Consider the following 19,136-nt stretch of genomic DNA (forward strand, 5'->3'; position numbering starts at 1 on the left):
TCTGAATCCTACCTCTTGGTAAGGCATCATTTTAAAAGGTTAGGAAAATTTTTATATTCATTGTCACATTTGATTTCCCCACTTTATCTGCAGAAAAACAGTAACTAGGGGCTTCCTATTGGTTCACCATATTTTCCTTTGGTAGAAATTCCTTGTGGCTGATAGTCTTTAGGGTCCTCTTTGAGACTAAGATCCCCTTTGAGATGAGATGGGGTTGGCCCCTTTCCTTATCCCAAAGCCCAGCACGCAGCACACACAGGAGAGGACAGGAAACAGAGGGGAGTCACTCTGATCTCCATATTCTGTTCCTTCCCAGGGAAGATACTCCATTTTCAACCAAAAACAAGATCATTCTAAATGTCATTGCTCCACACCCCATCTGGGCTTCTGAAAGCAAGCTGCCTTGTTTCTGAATCAGATGTCGTCACCCACTGAAAAGCCTCCTGCATCCAAGCTTGGCTGGCAGTGGGGTCCTGGCTTGAGGGGAGAGACTCATCTCCCCCAGCGAAGCTGCCCCCGTCATTTCTTTTGAGAAAGGAAGAGGATGGGGAAGGACCAGCAGCAACAGAGAACGATTTCATCACCGCCTCTCTGACCTTTTAAAGAGCAAACAGTTAAAACAAATACTAACAGGCTTGTTTCTATGGGCTTGAACATTTTACAACGTGTAGAATCATGTGACACATTGTCATTTTTGTGGAACTCCTAGAAGGGACAGAAGGAAATAAACACAGCTATGCAGTCATAGGCTGAGACGGGCTTCACAGCTAAAACCCAGGACGTGCGGTGTCTGGAGGGCAACTCACAGCAGGCAAGAGGCAGAGCCCACCCGGAGTGCTGAGTAAAGATGCTGAGGAAGTCGTGCAAGAATCTGTCATGAGCAAAAATGTCAGAGTCCTCCAGGATGTGACCGCATTCTCATTAACCCTTGTCACTGAGCCTCCTTCCAGGTATGATGCAAAAAAAAAAAAAAAAAAAATGCCTTAGGAGGAGAGGAGGCAGAGAGGTGCCGAGACCCACACTTGGCTGCAGGTGAGAACTCTGGCTATAAATAACCCATTGCTTCATGGGGAGGAGGGCCACAGTCACCCCCAGGAACTCATACATTCAACTCCATTCGTAAAAATTTATACGCAGTCAAAGGATTTCAAAACACAGACTTTCATTTCATCTAATATTCCCGCAGAGGGAAGGGAAGCCATGAGAAACTCCTCGACTGGTGGCCAAATGTATTTCTTCACAACCTGAAATGATGCACTAGCACGTGGCTGGTTAGAGCATAACATCTGCGATGTTTTTCAATAGAGGTGTTATGCCATGAAAAGCTTTCATGCCGCAAGCAAAAAGAAGATCGTTGTAAATTTACATTCAACATGTAAAAACACATCATAACTTCTGTACGTGGCAGAGCTGTGTGTATGTGTGTGTGTGTGATTTACAAAACAAAAATTTACATTTTGTCTACCATTGAAGGGAGTGAGGAGAGACTGATGTTTAATGAACATCCACAATGTGCCAGGTGCTTTGCAAGCGTTATCTTCTCATGTCATCCTCACAGCAGACCCAGGAGGTATGGACTATTGCTGTGACCATTTTATGAGTGAGGAAATGAGGCTCTGAGAGGTTTAACGACTTGCCTGAGGTCACACAGAAAGCAACCTTCGTACTTCCTGCTACTTGGAGCTGCCTCCTCAAGTTCCAGCAACCGTTTTGTTACCTTCTCCTGTACACATCTGCAAATCTTCCTGCTAAAGTCATTTTTGTGGTTCATGGTAAAATGCTGCCAAAAGAGCTGAAAGAAATAGAAAGAGTCTCTGTTAAGAACAGAAATGACAGGTCATTTCCAGAAGATACAGTACAAGAGTTCAATTTCATCATTAATTAGTATCTCATGTCTATGGGATGAGATGTTCTTCTGTATCACATTTAGGAGATACTTAAGTTATAGTCCAAGCACAAAATGAAAATGATCTGTTTTACCATTTTTATCCATAACTTCCCTCACAGTTCTTAGACGGTGGTCTCAACTGTGACAGTATTACAGTTGTCTTCCTGGCGCCTGGGTTGCATTTCATCTTTGAAAGCCCTTGTCAGAACAACTTTTAAGGACTCCTTGAATCGCTTCTTCTTACTGCTTCCCACAAAGAAGTAAATGAAAGGGTTGGCACTACTGTTGATGGTGGAGAAGAGCAGGGAAATGTGGTGGAGATTCCCAAAGGTGGACCAATACTCATAGTACAGCAGGTAAAGGAGTCTCATGGGCATGGCGAAGATGAGGAATATAATGATGGTGACCATGATGACAATGTACAGCTTGGAGGAATGGGAAGCCCAGGTGTTCTTCCGGATCTTCACGACCAAGATGGTGCTGGACACCAGCATGAGGGGCGTGAAGACCAGGAAGCTCAGGACGGCTATAAAGATGATGACCGCCCGGCAATCACTTCGAGAGTGGCTCTCTTCTTCTCTGTCGATGCACATGACATACTCCATGGTGGTCACCAAGCAAGAAAGAGCCCACAGAAGGGCACAGACCAATGCTGACTGGTACTTGGGGCGGTGGCATCGGTACCAGATGGGGTAAAGGACTGACAGGCACCTCTCCACACTAATGGCCGTCAGCAGATAGAGGCCCGTGTTGTAGCCAAACAGAAAAGTCACCGATAATGTGACAATTGTGTAGTAATGGCCAGAAGAAAGCTCATGATCTAAAGCATAGTCAATAGACAGGATGAAAATACAGAAGAGCAGGGAGATGTCCGCGATAGACAAGTGGGTGATGTAGACAGTGAAGGGATTTCTTCTCATCCGGAAGCACAGGAACCAGAGGAGAATTCCATTCTCAACAAACCCCACTGGGGAGATGCTCATTATGACCCAATGCACAATGGGGATTTGCCGATGCGTATTCCCGGCTGAGGCATTCCCGCTGGTGGAGAAGTTCGTAGGTTCCTCAACAACAAATGATGTCACGTTTGACCCATCCATGAGGAGGCCTCAGGCTGGACCTCTTCAGGTAATTTTCTATAAATACGTCCAAAACAAAAACAAACACAAAAAGCCATGAAAATTGTTGGATTGGAATAAAAGGGAGAAATTCAGCTATAAATCATCATCTTCATGTTATTAAAAAAAAAAAAAGTTTAACAGAATGTACAATTATCTTTACCACAATGATAAGATTAGACATTTAGGACCTGATAAGAAAGATAACTTAGACCTGATAAGAGAGAGAACTGACTGAATGACACTTTTTGATCCCCAGTGACAGCTATTCATTCTGTATTATTGTCTGCTTGTGGCCAGGCAAGAGTGGTGGAATCCCCCGTGGAGGATCCATTTCCAGTTCTGGCTCAAGCTCTCCTAATGGCATTTTGAAAATCATCTTCTGTGCCTCCATTCATTTGCTGAAGGGACCAGGTTGACTGCATTGAGACTTGATGACAAAATGCACGTTTGGGCAGTGCTGCCATTCTTTAATACATGAAGCACCATAAGCAGTGGGTAAGGAGAGGGAGTGCCTGGGACAATGGGTTTAATACTGTACCAATATTGCTTAAAGTGTGAACAATGGAAAGGCATGTATTATAAAATACACAGCTTCAGTATCTGTGACAAAGCTGGGCACCTGCGCAGACTATGTAAGCCAGGTAAGCCAAAGCTGTGTGGAGTGGATGGAGAACGCTAACAAGATGTATGTTCATCCCCATAGACCACAGGCCAAATGGTGCAGGAAACACCATCGCCAGATGCCAGGCAAAGCGCTCACCCGAACCAGGAAAAATGCTCAGCTTTTGAGGCTGCAAAGTAAAGATTCTCAGAAACTTTCCCCCACACTTTACCAATTACAAAATGAATATATGCACAGCTCTGCCCTCTTGCTATAACAAAACACCCCACCACTGGGAAGGAAAAGGAGGCTGTCAACAGAGATCATTTCCGTTGTTTCAAATCTAACTTGTCTTTGGCTTTTAAAAGTGAATTTTAGGCTGGACACTGTGGCTTATGCCTGCAGTCCCAACACTTTGGAAAGCCAAGGCACAGGGATTGCCTGAGCCCAGGAGTTTGAGAACCAGCCTGGGCAACATGGCACACCCTGTCTACACAAAAAATATAAAAATCAGCCAGACATGGTGGCGTATGCCTGTAGTCCCAGCTGCTTGAGAGGCTGAAGTTGGAGGACCGCTTGAGCCTGGGAAGTTGAGGCTGCAGTGAGCCATGATCACGTCTCTGTACTCCAGCCTGGGTGACAGAGCAGACCCTGTCTCAAAAAATATGTTTTTCCTAGTTGGTGTGCATGCATGCGTATAGGCATGAGTAAAACATTGTTTTTTGCTTTCTGAACTTTGTCCTTAGGAAGTCGATCAAAAGAGTATTTTTAATGAGTAGATATCTGCCTTTTCCTCATGAGCTCACCTGAAGCAGAATAATACATAAATGTGTTATTTTGTGGCACGTGAATGGCTCTGGTGATATTAGATGTTTCCAGAACTGAGTCGGCAGAGCCCCAGCATGTGCAGGACCCTGGGACTGACCTCAGTACAGCCGGGCCTGGATCCTGGGCCAGCAGGTGGCCTTTGTGTTGGTGAAATGGGTGTTTCCTTCCAGCGATGTGATCCAGGCACCCAGGAGGCCCCTGCTTCTGTGTCTGGATCGCGCCTCTCCCACTGACACTTTGCTGAGCTGTTCTAGTATGATGCAGGAAATTGCATTCACTGGAGGAGAGCCTCCTTTTACTTCACAGTTAGAAGACAGGGTCCCCGACGGGAACCCACACAGGATGAGAGCTCACATGCCATGTCATGGCTAGCCAAAGACCTGCCGTAGAGGCCAGGCCTTGTGAGACATTTGCAAGTAAGACCACCATGTTCCCCAAATTCTCCCTCCACACATTTACCCCCATGCCAGGCACTGTTCCAGGCTCTGGGCCACGGCAGGAAGTAAAGTGCCGAGCTGGTGGAGTCTGTATTCCAATGGGGAGGCGTCGATCAGCAAAAACAATAACAGCAACAACAAACAAGCTGATGTCAGAGAAGAAAAAGTGCAAGGATAAAAGGGAAGCAGCATTAAAGGCAGGGAGTGGCAGAGACTGAGGTTCCCGCGTCCATAGAGTGATGGGAACGGTCTCACTAGTGAGGTCACACTTGGGCAAAGACACGAAGGAAGTAGGCGACGTAGGCCTGCAGGTTCTCGGGGAAAAAGTATTCCAGGCAAAGGGAACAACAAGTTCAAAGCTCCAGAAGCAGGAGCCAGCCAGGGGTGAAGAACCACAGCGAGGCTGGGACAGCCTGGTGAGAACAGTCAGGTGCTGAGGGCAGGGGTCTTTGGTGGTGAGGTGCCAAAGGGCTTTGCAGGCTGTTGCTTTTACTCCCAGCGAGACAGTGAACCACAGGAGGTTCTGAGGGGTCTGAGAGGAGGAATGTGGTTAACTTGAGGGGACTGAGGCGTGAACAGCCTCGGCGTGGCCTCTGTGTTCAGGTGACACTCTAGGGGCCATGGCAGGAAGGAGGAGGCCCGGTGGGAGGTGAAGGCACTGTTCTGGACACAGGGAGGATGTTAGCATGGACCAGGTTGTGGCAGAGGCGGTCATATCTGGTGTGAGGTCTTTGATTTGATTCACTGACGGAAGACATATGTGTTGTGGTAGAAAGAGAGAACACGTGTTTAGCCATTTGCTTAACGGACAGGTGCGGGTGCAGCGGGTTAGCAGGGGCTATGGGGTTTGAGAAGCCTGCGAGGCAGCCAGGGCCATGTCCAGAGGAGCAGCAGGAGCCGGGGACAGTTGTGGCCTGGGGATGTGAATGCGGGTGTTGTATGCAAACAGGTGGAATTTGAAGCCGAGTCAAGCCAAGATATGAGTGTCTGTGAAATATGGGCAATTAGAAAGGAGAAGAGGTTCAAGGACTGGGCCTCAAGCGTTTCAAAATGAGAGGCTGAAGAGATGAGGAAGAAGGCAAGAAAACCGAAGAGGGCCTGACAGAGAGACAGGAGGACAGCCGGGGGAAAAGGGCACCCAAGAGTCCGGGTAAGAACAAGCTCCAGGAGAAGAAAGTGTAAACAACTGGGCTAAATTCTGCTGCAAGTTCAAGTGGGCTGAGACCTGGACCTTGATATTGACCATGGGAGTGGAGCCATTGCTGACCTTGGTCAGAGCAGTTTCAGTAGACCAGACAAGATGAATGCCTGATGCAAGTGGTTTAGAGAGAATGGGAGGAGAGGAGATGGAGATAGCGAGTGTAGACAACTCTCTTGGGGGCTGTGGGGTTAAGAGAGGGGTGATAAACGGATAAGAATTATCCGGTAAAAAGCAAACAGTTGAGGAGTCGGGAAGCAGGGTTCTAGAGCTGGGTGGAGCCACGGCCTTTGCCAGAGCATCATTTCTGCCTGGGGAAGGGGAAGGCAGCGTGTGTGGCTGCACATACGGTGAGGTGGGTAGAGGTGGCTGTGGGAGTGCCCAAGGTGAGAAGCTGTCTTCTGAAGGCACAGTATCTCTCTATCAGCAACGTAAGGAGCAAGGTCATCAGCGAAGAGTGAGGAGATGTTAAGGGTTTAAGGAAAGACGGCAAGATGTGAAATAAATGAGTGAAAGAAAGGGCTAGGGACATACAGGAAGTGCAGGATCTCCAGCCAGGCTAACCTAGAGCCCGCCCAGGCTGGTGCTCAGGAACCCGGGAGAGACCATTCAGCCTCGCCTGTGCTGCTCCCCCGCTCGGTTCAGCTGTCCCGGGGCCAGCACGGAGAAAGGGGAGGGCTGGATTCTACCAGGGCTGGGGGTTACCAGGAGGGTACGAAGCAGAGCTGGGGGCAAAGGAAGCGAAGCATGTGGAAGCCAAGGGCCACGATGGTGGGATGTGGAGCCCAACGGGATTAGGAGAAAAGTGAGGGCACGAGGGAGGTAACAGACATGATCAGGAAACAGCAACACATCAGAGGTCCCAGTGGTGTCAGGGAATCATTGAAGTTCCCATACTAGAGGCACTGAAGGGGACGTAGGAGGTGGGGACTGAGGAACACGATGCTTGAAACTGAGCTTGGGGCAGTGTAGTTTTAGGGTTACCTGTGTTAAGTGTACAGCATGACCATGGAAAAGAAGAGCTGAGGGAGGGTGGAGGATAAGATCATTTGAGGAGGACAAGAACCTGGAGGCACAGGGCTGGAAGAATCATCCACAGATGCTGAAATCGCAGAGAAATAGTGTTGGAGACCAGAAATATCGGTGGAAAAAATGGCTGTAATCAAATCATCAGGGAATTTGGGAGAGCAGCCCCGGGTCTGAAGTGGCCACAGCAAGGACGGTGGGCGGCGATACAGTGGCCAGCACGCACATCGGGGCGGGTGCCCTGTGGCTCCTGCTGCTGCTGGTGTGGAGAGCGGGAAGGAAAGTAACTCAGAGTACACAAAAGTCAGGGTAAGAAGGGCCTGGGCCGCGCTGTCCAACGGAAGCACAACAGGTGGGCCGCCTGTGTAAGTGAAGTAGGAGCCACATTAAAGCAAGTAAAAGGAAACCAGCAAAATCCATTTTAATAACCTACTGTATTTAGCTTAATGTGTTTAAAATATTATTTCAACATATCACCAACACAACAAATATGTTCTTTTCTACACTGATGTATACTTAGCAGTCCCCCAGGTGCAGCGGGTATTTCACCCTTGCAGGGCACCTTGCTTCCAATGAGCCCAGCTCCCTATGCTCAGGAGCCTCGTGTGACTTGGGCTCCCGTGCTAGCCAACACAGGTTGACAGCCATGGCAAAACCGAAGTTGCTTATGCAAGGAGGCCAAGTGCCTTCATCTTTTAATTACAAACCTAAACCAAAGACTAGAAGTGTAAAATCAGGACCTAATCTGAGTTTTTGAGAATATTGACAAGAACGTCTTTCTGCCTCCAGTGCAGACCCTGGGGTTTCTCATCGACCACGTCCTCTAGCTGCAGCTTCTTGCTGTGTGGAGAGAGCTCTCAGTGACCCCAGGTCGCCTCCCCTTTTCCGTCACCTAACTCGCTCATCCTAGATGAAAAGCATGCTCCATTTCCACCACTAACCCATCCTCCCAAGTGACCTGTCCTACACTTTCCTTTTGCAATACCAGTTTCTACTTCTGTATTCAACTTTTCTTCCTTTCTCCAAAAGTTTCCAAGTAAATTTACAAAAGTCAGCTGGGAAAGGCGTTTCAGATAGTATCTCCTTTTGAAATTTTTTGTATTTTTTTAGAGATAAGGTCTTGCTCTGTTGCCCAGGCTAGAGTGCAGTCGTGTGGTCATAACTCACTGCAGGTTGAACTCCTGGGCTCAGGTAACACTCCTGCCTCAGCCTCCCAATCACTGGGTCTGCAGGTACATACCACCATACCTGGCTAATTTTTCTTTTTGTTTTTTTAGAGATGGGGCCTCGCTATGTTCATAGCCAAGATGTAACAAACCCTAACCCTAACCCTATACTCTCCTTGTAACAAAGCAGAGTTAAAAATTTTTTAATTAAAAAAAAAATATTTTTTAGAGAAAGTCTCACTCTGTTGACCAGGCTAGAGTACAGTGGTGCATTCATAGCTCATTACAGCTTCAAACTCCTGGGCTCAAGCAATTCTCCCCTCTTAGTCTCCTGTGTAGCCAAGACAACAGGCATGTGCCACCACACCTGGCTAATTTTGTTTTTAATTTTTTGCAGTGTTGCCCAGTCTGATCTCAAACTCCTGACCTCAAGCAATCTATCTGCTTTGGCCTCCCAAAGTGCTGGGATTACAGGTGAGAGCCACTGTGTCCGGTCTCAGAGTTAAAATTATAGCTTCTTCATTGTTGTGGATGGAATTGTGTTCCCTTCCAAAATTTATATATTGAAGCCTTAATCCTCAATGTGACTGTATTCGGTGATAGGGCCTTTAAGGAGGTAATTATGGCTAAATAAGTTTCTAAGAGTGGGGCCCTAATCCAATAGGAGTGGTGTCCTTGTAAGAAGAGGAAGAGACATAAGAGATTTCTCTCTGTGAGGGCACAGAGGAAAAGCCAGGTAAGGACAGAAATAAAAGGCAGCCATCTGCAAACCAGGAAGAGAGCCCTCACCATACCAGCCCTGCCAACGCCTCAATATTGGACTTCTGGCCTGCAGAACTGTCAGAAAATACATTTCTGTTGTCTGAGTCACCAAGTCCATGGTATTTTGTTACGGCAGCCAGAGCAGCCTAATATACACACTAAACTGCAAACTCCTTGAAAACAGGACTTTATCTTACTTGCAACAGAATCTCCAACACTTGTACACAGTAGGCATTTAATAAAAACTTATTGAACTGTTTCAAGAAATAAACCCCATTATAACAGTTCTAAGAATACACTCTGCTTCCCCATGAAAGAAAACCACGACTTTCAGTGCAGGGCATCACACTTAATACGCATGGTTTTCTAATGGTTAGAGTACAACTCACGGAGCACATGCAGTATTCGCACAGATTCCGATCATGATGTGGATTTTAGTCATGATCGGAATGCTCATAAAAAAATTCCATTAAAACTAGTTCTCATTTAAAAACGAGTCATAATCCTCCAAATTGTTTTTATAGTGGGGTTCTATTTAAATGAACACATTGCTAAAAATCATATTTCCAGTCTTACCCCACCAACTGAGTTTCGGTCTCTGAAGTGAAATAGCAGATGGCGAGAAATGCCTTGATGACAGCCAGCCCTACATGCTCACCACCCCAACCCTTTCCTCCCCCAGCTCCTTGGTCATTTTGTGTATTCTTCCTCTCTGTCGGTGGATGACTGACTGGGATATTTGAGGTTGGGAAGTGTAAGGAAAGTAGAAGGGTAATTGCTGCTAGCTGACAAAACAGTCTAGCTCAGAATAATTTAGTGTTGGCTCAGTCAGCCTTCCCCAGCAGCAGAGAGAAGACCACACAGTTGATATCTCAGAAAGCCATGCAGACGAGGTAGGCACTTGCACAGCAGGGTAAATCAGAGGGCAACTTCTCTCTGTGTCAACCCAATTCTAGGACCAGAGGCTCTCTACCCAGACATACCAAACATTTTTCATTATCTTTTTTTTTTTTTAACAGGGTCTTTCTCTATTGCCCAAACTGGAGTGCAGTGGTGCAATCATAGATCATTGCAGCCTCAACTTCCTGGACTCAAGTGATCCTCCCACCTCAACCTCCTTAGTAGCTGGGACTGCAGGTGCTCACCACCATGCCCAGCTAATTCTTGTTGTCGTTGTTTATTTCTTACAGAGATGGGGTCTCACCATGTTGTCCAGGCTGATCTCGAACTCCTGGGCTCAGGTGATCCTCCTGCCTCAGCCTCCTAAAGTCCTGGGATTACAGGCATCAGCCACCACACCTGGCCAGCAATCATTTTTCTTACACAGCACGTCCATTTGCAGGGATGCATGTTTACCTGGCAGTGACAGCCTGGGATGGAAGGACAGCTCATCCTGACAGCCCTCGGTGGTACCTGGAGCGCTCAGTTACACTGCAGCGGAAACCTCAGTTGGGAGCAGAGTGCAGAGACAGTCGAGGAGGTAACGGCACCATGACTGGTCAGCATTACTGGCAGCACCACAGAGCATCTTCCCTCCTCTCTTCCTTCTCATGAAAGAGTTGTCTAGGGAGAAAGAAATAAGTTAGACTGTGAGAATACCGTGGTGTGGGCCCTTGAGGCCAAAGCACCTTTCCTTCCAGCCTAGCTTTGGAGCCTTGCAATCAGCTTGGGAGGCTGATAAGGATAATGTCATTGCCCTTTTTTTAGAGAGAAAAACCTAAGGATTAATAACCACGCCAGGCTCAGAGCCACCGTGATGCACAGCCCGAAAGTGTCCACCATCTGCATTCACTCCAGTGTGTCCAATGCTCCCTGGGTCCTGCAGTACTGTAGTGCCCCCAAAATTATGTGGATCCTAATTCGCAGTGCTGGCCAGGCAGAAATCCAGGTCACCTGACTTCTGACCACAATCTGAGACAGGAAGAAAAAGAGGAAGAAGAGGAAGAGGAAGAAGAGGAAGGAGGAGGGAGGAGGAGGAAGAAGGAAGAGGGAGGCAAAGAAAGAGGGAGAAGGAAGAAGACAGAGGAGGGGGAAGAGGGAGGAGGAGGAAGAAGAAGAAGGAAGAAGAGGGAGGAGGAGGAAGGATGAGGAGGAAGAGGGAGGAGGAGGGAGGAGGAGGGAGAGGAAGAAGGAGGAAAAAGGAGGAAAAGGGAGGAGGGGGGAGGAGAAGGAAGGAGGAGGAAGGATGAGGAGGAAAAGGGAGGAGGAAGAGAAGAAAGAGGAAAGAGGAAGGAGGAAAAGGGAGGAGGAAGAGAAGAAAGAGGAAAGAGGAGGAAGGAAGAGGAAGAGGGAGGAGGAAGAAGAAGGAGGAAGAAGAGAGAGGAGGAGGGAGGAGGAGAAGAAAGGAGGAAGAGGAGGAAAAGGAAGGAGGAGGAAGAGGGAGGAGGGAGGAGGAAGAGGGAGGAGGGGGAGAAGGAGGAAGGAGGAGGAAAGAGGAGGAGGAAGAGGGAGGAGTGGGAGGAGGAGGAAGAGGAGGAAGAAGGGGGAGAGGGAGAAGGGGGAGGAGTAGTAGTCTGGAAATCACTGTTCTGCCAAACCCCTCCTTTGCAGTGTAGTAAGTGGTTGCTGGAGAGCCTGTGAAGCAGGCCAACTTTCACAACCAGTCTGAGAAGCCCTGTAGCCCAGCGTGCCTGATCTTAGCCCAGAGGTCTCTCCACTACACTCTGGGGCCTAATCCTATTTTTAAGACTTTACTTTTTATAGCCTCTCTACACTTAAGTTTTCCAATCTAGTCTGCCTCTAACCTTTCCTATTTAAGGAATTAAAGTCCCCATATTGCTGGGAATATTTTTTAAGACTTGTTTAGGCTGGGTGCGGTGGCTCACACTTGTGATCCCAGCACTTTGGGAGGTTGAGGCAAGCAGATCACCTGAGGTCAGGAGTTCATGACCAGCCTGGCCAACATGGTGAAACCCCATCTCTACTAAAAATACAAAAATTAGCCGGGTGTGGTGGCACACGCCTGTAATCCCAGGTACTCGGAGGCTGAGGCAGGAGAATTGCTCCGGGAGGAGGAGGACGCAGTGAGCCGAGATCGCACCACTGCACTCTGGCCTGGGCAACAGAGTGAGGCTCCGTCTCAAAAAAGAAAAGAAAAAAAAAAAGACTTGTTTAATTTCTCATTGTGACTTTGTCACTGTGTGCTCTCTGCATGTGAAGTAGTCCACAGGGACTGATCAAAGGACTCCTGCCTGTTCAAAGAGCTCTGCCACTAATAAAATGATTACCCTGAAACCACCGTTGCAAAAATTATAACAGTAAGAAAATTATGACCATGAGAAATCTCACCTAACTGATCCCATCTTGCTTCTAAACTCTAAGCTGCCCTTGTTCATTCCTGAGCATAGGCTGAACTAACTTTGGGAGGAACTTAGTTTATAGTTTAACTTTGAAACAAAGACAATAACAGCCCTTTCCCAAAACAAACCCACTTCTTCTGGGGACCAGAATGCTTTTATGAGACTAACAAGGTAGGCACAAGGTTCGAAATTATTGTTTAGGAGTCATGCAGCTAGAGGCCACAAGATTCTGTACCTCCCCAATTGCTCCTAAGGATAACATTACTATTGTAAAATCTAATATTGGTGCTCAAGATATTTTTCAGACCCTGGGGCATTCTGATGCACCAGCTGGTGCCACCCAGACAGGTAATCTGGCTCAAGCAGTTCTGTGATCCCACCCAGAAACAGAAGACAGCAAAAACAACCTGCTTCAACTTCCTGTGACTTCATCCTCTGACCTGAACAGTCAGCACTCCCCACTCCCTGGACCCCTACACCCCAAATTATCCTTATAAAACCCCATTCTCTGAATTTTCAGGAAGACTGATTTGAGTCCTAAAACTCTGGTCTGTGGTTTAGCTGGCTCTGCATGAATTAAACTCTTTCCTCATTGCAATTCCCCTGTCTTGATAAATTGGCTCTGTCTGGGCAGCGGGCATAGAGAACCCATTGGGGGCAGTTACAGTCACAGCAGGGCTCATTTTATAGCCTGTTTAGTCTTAACACAAAATGGGGGTATTTTCTTTTACATGTTACTGCCTTTCTTCTAATTTTAAAACAGTATGTGTTCATTGAAGAAAATTCGGAAAATCCACACATACAACTACTACTAAAAATTAACCCCATTCAACATCGGGGATGTTCCATTAGTCTTTTTTCAATGTCTTACACCACTCGTTTTTAAAATTGAGATGGCATTTTATAATCTTTTGGTATCCTTACTTTCTACCTTTTTTCACGCAATAGCATATTGTAAACATTTTCTCATGTCAGTATATACTCAAAGTATAACTTTAGTATCACTAACTGGAGGTATCATGATTGATGGATTGATATTTTTGAGACAGGGTCTCACCCTGTCACCCAGGCTCTAGTACAGCAGCGAGATCACAGCTCACTGCAGCCTCAATCTCCTGGGCTTAAGTGAGCCTCCCAGGTAGCTGGGACTGGAGGCACATGCCACCACGTCAGCTACGTTTTTGCATTTTGTGTAGAGATGAGATTTTGTCATGTTGCCCAAGATGGTCTCAAACTCTTGGACTCAAGTGATCCTCCTGCCTTGGCTTCCCACAGTGCTGGGATTACAGGCATGAGCCACTGTGCCCAGCTTTCCTTATTTATTTTTAATCATCCCCCAGCCTTGGAGGTATCATTTGCTTCTGATTTTTCACCTCTATTTTAAAAACAAAGCACAGTAGTGAATTTGTATGGATGCAAATTTTGTGCACATCTGCAGTTATTCCCCCAGGACGTATTTCTAAAAATGGAATTGCTAGACCAAAGGGTATAAACATTCTTCAAGACTTAAATGTGTATTAACAAATTGTCATCCAAAATAACCATGCCAATTATATTAATACCAACATCAACAGTATATAATTTTTTTCACAGCATATATATGCTTCTTTTTTTACACACCTTCAGTTTCTTAAATTCCCAAATGTGATAGGTGATAAAAGATACCCTGTTTTAATTTGTATTTATTTGATTGTTAATAAGGTTGGACATTCTTTTATGTTAACAGTTACTTGTATTTTTCAATGGATTTTTTTATACTCTTTGTTCATTTCTTTCATTGAATTGCAAGAAATAATTGTAAACATGACACTTGGTCATATATGTTACAAATTATTTTTCCCCAGAAACTGGAGTATTTTATTAAAAACATGAAAGGATGCTGCTTGGAGTTTTCTTAAAAACACTTCCTTGTTGATAAAGTCCGACCATCCTCTGCTAATCATTACGATTTAGAGCTTGAAAAAATCATGCAGATACTGCAAACCACCCCCTTGTTTTTCCAGGTGAGCAAATTAACTCAGGACTAGTCCAAGGTTACATGCTTAGTAACAAAGGCAGCAGCAGAGCCTGGATTGCCCAGGTCCAAGTTGGCACTATATCTAGCCCTTCCCTGCCCCACCCAACATACACACACACCAGCTCATTGTCAACAGTTTATCTATGTGTGAAGTTCACACACCCATTCGTGAGGCTGTTAGGACTTTGGGAACATTTATTAATGGCTTTTATGTCACCAGAAGCAACCACACAATCAACTGCATTGTCAGTAATGATATTTTTTGAAAACCTTAAAAGATGGATTCTTTTTATTTATCAAAGGATGGATCCTATTTATCAAATAATGGATGTTTATTTATTAAAGCACCATCTACCCAATACCAAACCCATAACCAAAACAACACAAACACACAGGAATGAGTTGTTTTCAGAAATATTGTCTCTTTTCACTTTCTTCTGTGAAACAGTGGCTTATGGCCATCACCATGATCAATAAACACTTCAATTGTTGAAGAACACCACACTTTGCCATTATGGGTAAAGATCGTTGACGTCAGAGGCGGAAATTCAGGCATGTCCTTTTATCAGAACAAAGAAGAGAAGTGAGCCGGTCCATTCAACAGTGCAGCGCTCTCAGCCAAGTCCTCCAGAAGGGGCTGAGATCCGATCTCAGGCTCGAGCCCCTCCTGAGCACATGAGAGTTGCTATGGAACCCCACTCCCTGTCTCCCTGCTGCTGTCTCTGAGATGATGCTAGAGCCTCACACAGTTTCTTCCCTCTGGTTCTCCTCCTGCCTTCCTGCAGTTCTTCTGTCTCCCTCGCTGGATCTCTTCTTATACTGCCCCTGTGCCTCAGAGTTCCAGCAGGATCTATTCTTTTTTTTTTTTTTTTTTGAGACAGGGTCTCACTCTGTTGCCCAGGCTGGAGTGCAGTGGTGCTATTTCTGCTCACTGCAGTCTCCGCCTTCCGGGTTCAAGCAATTCTCCTGCTTCAGCCTCCCGAGTAGCTGGATCTACAGGTGCCAACCACCATGCCCAGCTAACTTTTTTGTATTTTTAGTAGAGATGAGGTTCTGCCATGTTGGCCAGGCTGCAGACTCCATTGTCGACTTTCTTCCCTTCCTACTGCACAGACTCTCCTTGGGTGGTCTTGTCCAATCCTGCCATTTCAAAACATCACCACTTGCTGATGAAATCCAAATGCAGAGCTTTAGCTCACACATCTCCCCAGCATATCAGAGCCATATAACCAACAGCCCCGGGTATCTCCAACTGGGCCTCTCATGGTGACACAGCAGCCTCAGCGAGCCAAAACAGAAATCCAACCTTCCCTGATGATCCACACTTCTTCCAATATGCCTGGCCTTCCAAGACAAAAAAAACTGGACATTTTACCATAATCTTGTATGTCCCCTGCACCAGTGCCTAGAATCAGCCATTTCTCCAAGGAGCCTTGGTTCCTTTTAGTAAATAATTATATTTAGAAGCCAAGATCTGGGTGCAAAATGTGCTCATTGCTAGGAGGCTGTCACTGCTCCCAGGCCCTCTCAAAGAAAGGGCCAAGGAATATATGCATATAGATACATTTATGTATAGTTGTACATACACACACCTACAGCTGTATTCCTATATCTTTTTATATATTTATAAAATATATACATATAATCATGAGTTGACACCAACATCTCAAGTTTTGACCCACTACCAATGAATTCATTTGCGTTTTCTCCCTCTCCATATTTGTAACTCCCTTCTCTGAGTAACCTGGCTTCCATGGTCGTCTATGCATTTACTCATTTGAACAACCCATCTATGAACAGTTGCCTATGTCTGCCACTGCTCTTCCCATACCTCTGCACAGATGGCCGCCTCAATTTGTAAAGTCCTTTTACTTCCTGTTGGGCTCATGCTGCCCCTGCCCCCGACCCTGAGACACAGACCTCACCCAGCAGGAGCTCCAGCATCCAGCACCAGTTCCCTGTATAAGCCATGCAGATATCCTCCTGCCCTGCCCAGCACTGACATCCCCTTCCATGCCACCACTGCCACTGCCCTCACCCTGGCGTGGCTGCCCCCATGGGGATGATCCTTGCCTGTTCAGGCTCCAGCACCTCACACAAGCCACCACGATCCAGGCTGACCATGGTAGAAAGTAGGACTTAATCCCCACCACCCACCTGCAAAACTCAAAGAATTGTAGGCAGTATCGCATCTGAATGCAGAAGAGACTTTCGAGAAGAGAGGTTTGACACTGATCAAAGAACAACGCAGAGGCCACTGTCTATTCTGCTGGTGCCTACGGCTACTTGGCCTGGGAGCTGCACTTTCAGTCCAACTGACAGCTACAGGCAAGTCCTACATCAAACAGCTTAGCTCCACTGGGCCTCAGCTGCTTCACATAACTGGCATTTTAATGTATTTGTGAAAGGCTGGGGTATACAAAATGCTAGTGCCACCATGAGTCTCATGGAAATGCCAAACTGAGAGAACGAATCAATAAGCAGGGAAAACAAGCATGGTGGTTTCCATAGATGTGCAAGGATGTGGGCTTTGCAGAGCCCGTGTCCTGGCAGGTCTACCTGAGATTGCTGGCTGCATTTACCTCTCAATGAAAGTGAGAGGAACAGATGGATGCGGGAACTGACAGAAAAAACAAGGAGGATCAGAGTCGGCAGAGTTCTAAATGCCATACATTTATGCTTGCTCAAGTGTTCTCTAGAGACCTCAGAAGCAAACAACCCCTTCCACATTCCCATTCAGTTGAGTGCAGTCCTCCCATGGCCCCAGATTCCCAGCCTAGCACATCACTCTTAGAAGAAAGAAAGAGGGGGCTGGGGAGGAAGGCAGGGAGAAAAAAGGAAAGAGAGAAAAGCCAACAAAACTCAGGTTTGAGGAGTGGGCCATCTGAAACTGCCTGTTGTTCCCAGGCAACTTAAAAGAGAGCTTGACCCTAGGCTGGACTTTCTAGGTGTGCAGATCCAGAGAAAAGGGCAAATTCTTCCCTGTGTGTGTGTGTGTGTGTGTGTGCAGTCACCCGGACAAACAGAAACCCATTTGTGAGATGGAATTTCCATGGCAGGCAAGGGCTCTGAGGGGAATGCACAGGGCAGGAACATCTGTCCTGGCATTAAATGCATCATTCCCATCTTCCCAACGCTAGGGCCATCTGCATGGAGAGGCAGAGACTTCTTACTCCCTTTCTAAACATACTGCAGGATCAATTTAGAGCCCTGGTCTACAAGGGGGAAGGTGATTTTGTCCCCTAAGGGATGTTTTGCATGGCTGGAGATATTTTTGGTTGTCACAGTGGAGAGGAGTGTGCTACTGGTATCTAGCAGGTAGGGGCCAGAGACGCTGCTAAACATCCTACAATACACAGGACAGCCCACACGGCAAAGAATTACCCGCCCACAAAGCCAATGGTGCCCAGTCCATAGCACCCTGCCAGAGGCCAGCTTGTGATCACCTTTTTATTGCTGCACCCACAGCAACCTAACAACACCCTATACATTCCCTCATCAAATTCCCTCTAAGTATCCTGACTGGGAAGTGTTGCTAAAATTCTCATACCAAAGATCAAGACTGAGTAGGAGATTCCTTTTAATAGATACCTTATCACCAAAGTGGTGCACATGACCTTCATAAGCAACAGAAGCTAATACTGATGCCAGTGCCCACTAAGCAAAAACGAAGAAAAATCAATGCAGCTTGCCCCAGTGATGCCCAACAGCTGTGAGCCAAGTGATTTCTCCAGAGGAATCAAATTCAGTAACAACTCTTTCAAAGCTCAACTTCTTTATAATTCATAAGTTTTCATTAAGCAACCTTGAAAACCTCCAAGTCCACCATTCGAACCGTGAATTGATCTAAGATTCTTTCCCCTGCAATGACTTAAAAAAGAAAACGCTACTCAGAAGTTTCAACCCTGAAGTTGAACAACAATGTCTAGGAACAGTTAACTCAGCAAAGAAGTAAATTTTCTGAAACAAAGGGAGGAGGAGACAGAAATTTTGCCAACACATTCCAAAAGCAAACATCTAACCCACCAAACAAACAAAAAAGAAAAAAGAAAACCAGCACAGAAAAGAGTTACCCAGGAAATAGCTTTTTAAAGAGGGGAAATCTTACTCTGGTTGTCAAGGACAGCTGAACAATGAAAAACGGGAACGCAGACTCGCTGGTGTCATTTGCTCAGGAAGGGTCAGAAGTGGCCACAGGCTGGCTTTCCCTTTGCATCTGGGGCATCAATGCCCAGCCAGCCTGCAGGGTCTCCAGTCCCAACATCTCGAAGGATGGCTGCAGCCTCTCATCTCGGAAGGAACCAGAGCTGCTCTCCCACTGCTGAAAATATTTGAGAAGTGCCAAGCAGATGGTCCCACGCTTATCAGCAGAAGCTTCCAATGGCATCATTCGGTGACACACTCGAGTGAAAATCTTCACGCCAATCGAGAGCAGGATGTGAACTGATGACAATGCAAGGCAGTGGACCACCTCGAAACACAAAGGCCAGCCAGGGCTAAAGAGAAAGATGACCTGCAGAAATGCCACATGGAAGGGCAAAACCACATGTGTGGTGGAAAGACAGAACCAGCTCAAACTCTCAGCTCAGCTTCTAATTACTCATGTGACCTCTGCCAAGCTCTCTAAGACTTGGTTTTCTTATCTGTAAAATGGAGCAAATAATGTTACCTTGACATGTTGTAATGATGGGATAAGACTATGTACAGACCCAGAGAGACACGTGGGAGATATGTGGCTAGACAGTTAAGAATTTGTTCCCTTCCTACAACCCAGTTTCAGAGACAATCATGCT

At 46.5% G+C, this 19,136-nt stretch overlaps 1 protein-coding gene across 1 annotated transcript; it reads right to left on the bottom strand.

Annotated features, from left to right (window-relative positions):
* Positions 1-540: 540 nt before the first annotated feature.
* On the bottom strand, positions 541-18,934 carry MAS1 (MAS1 proto-oncogene, G protein-coupled receptor). The gene is made up of 3 exons (XM_032253145.1): positions 18,452-18,934; positions 10,384-10,590; positions 541-3,024 (listed from the first exon to the last, which is right to left on the bottom strand). Exon 3 carries the CDS (start codon positions 2,986-2,988, stop codon positions 2,011-2,013), a length of 978 nt encoding a protein of 325 aa, XP_032109036.1. The 5' UTR covers positions 2,989-3,024; positions 10,384-10,590; positions 18,452-18,934; the 3' UTR covers positions 541-2,010.
* Positions 18,935-19,136: the final 202 nt, after the last annotated feature.

This window comes from Sapajus apella, unplaced genomic scaffold, assembly GCF_009761245.1.
Source record: "Sapajus apella isolate SASKATOON/1434 unplaced genomic scaffold, GSC_monkey_1.0 scaffold82, whole genome shotgun sequence".
Lineage (NCBI taxonomy): Eukaryota > Metazoa > Chordata > Mammalia > Primates > Cebidae > Sapajus > Sapajus apella.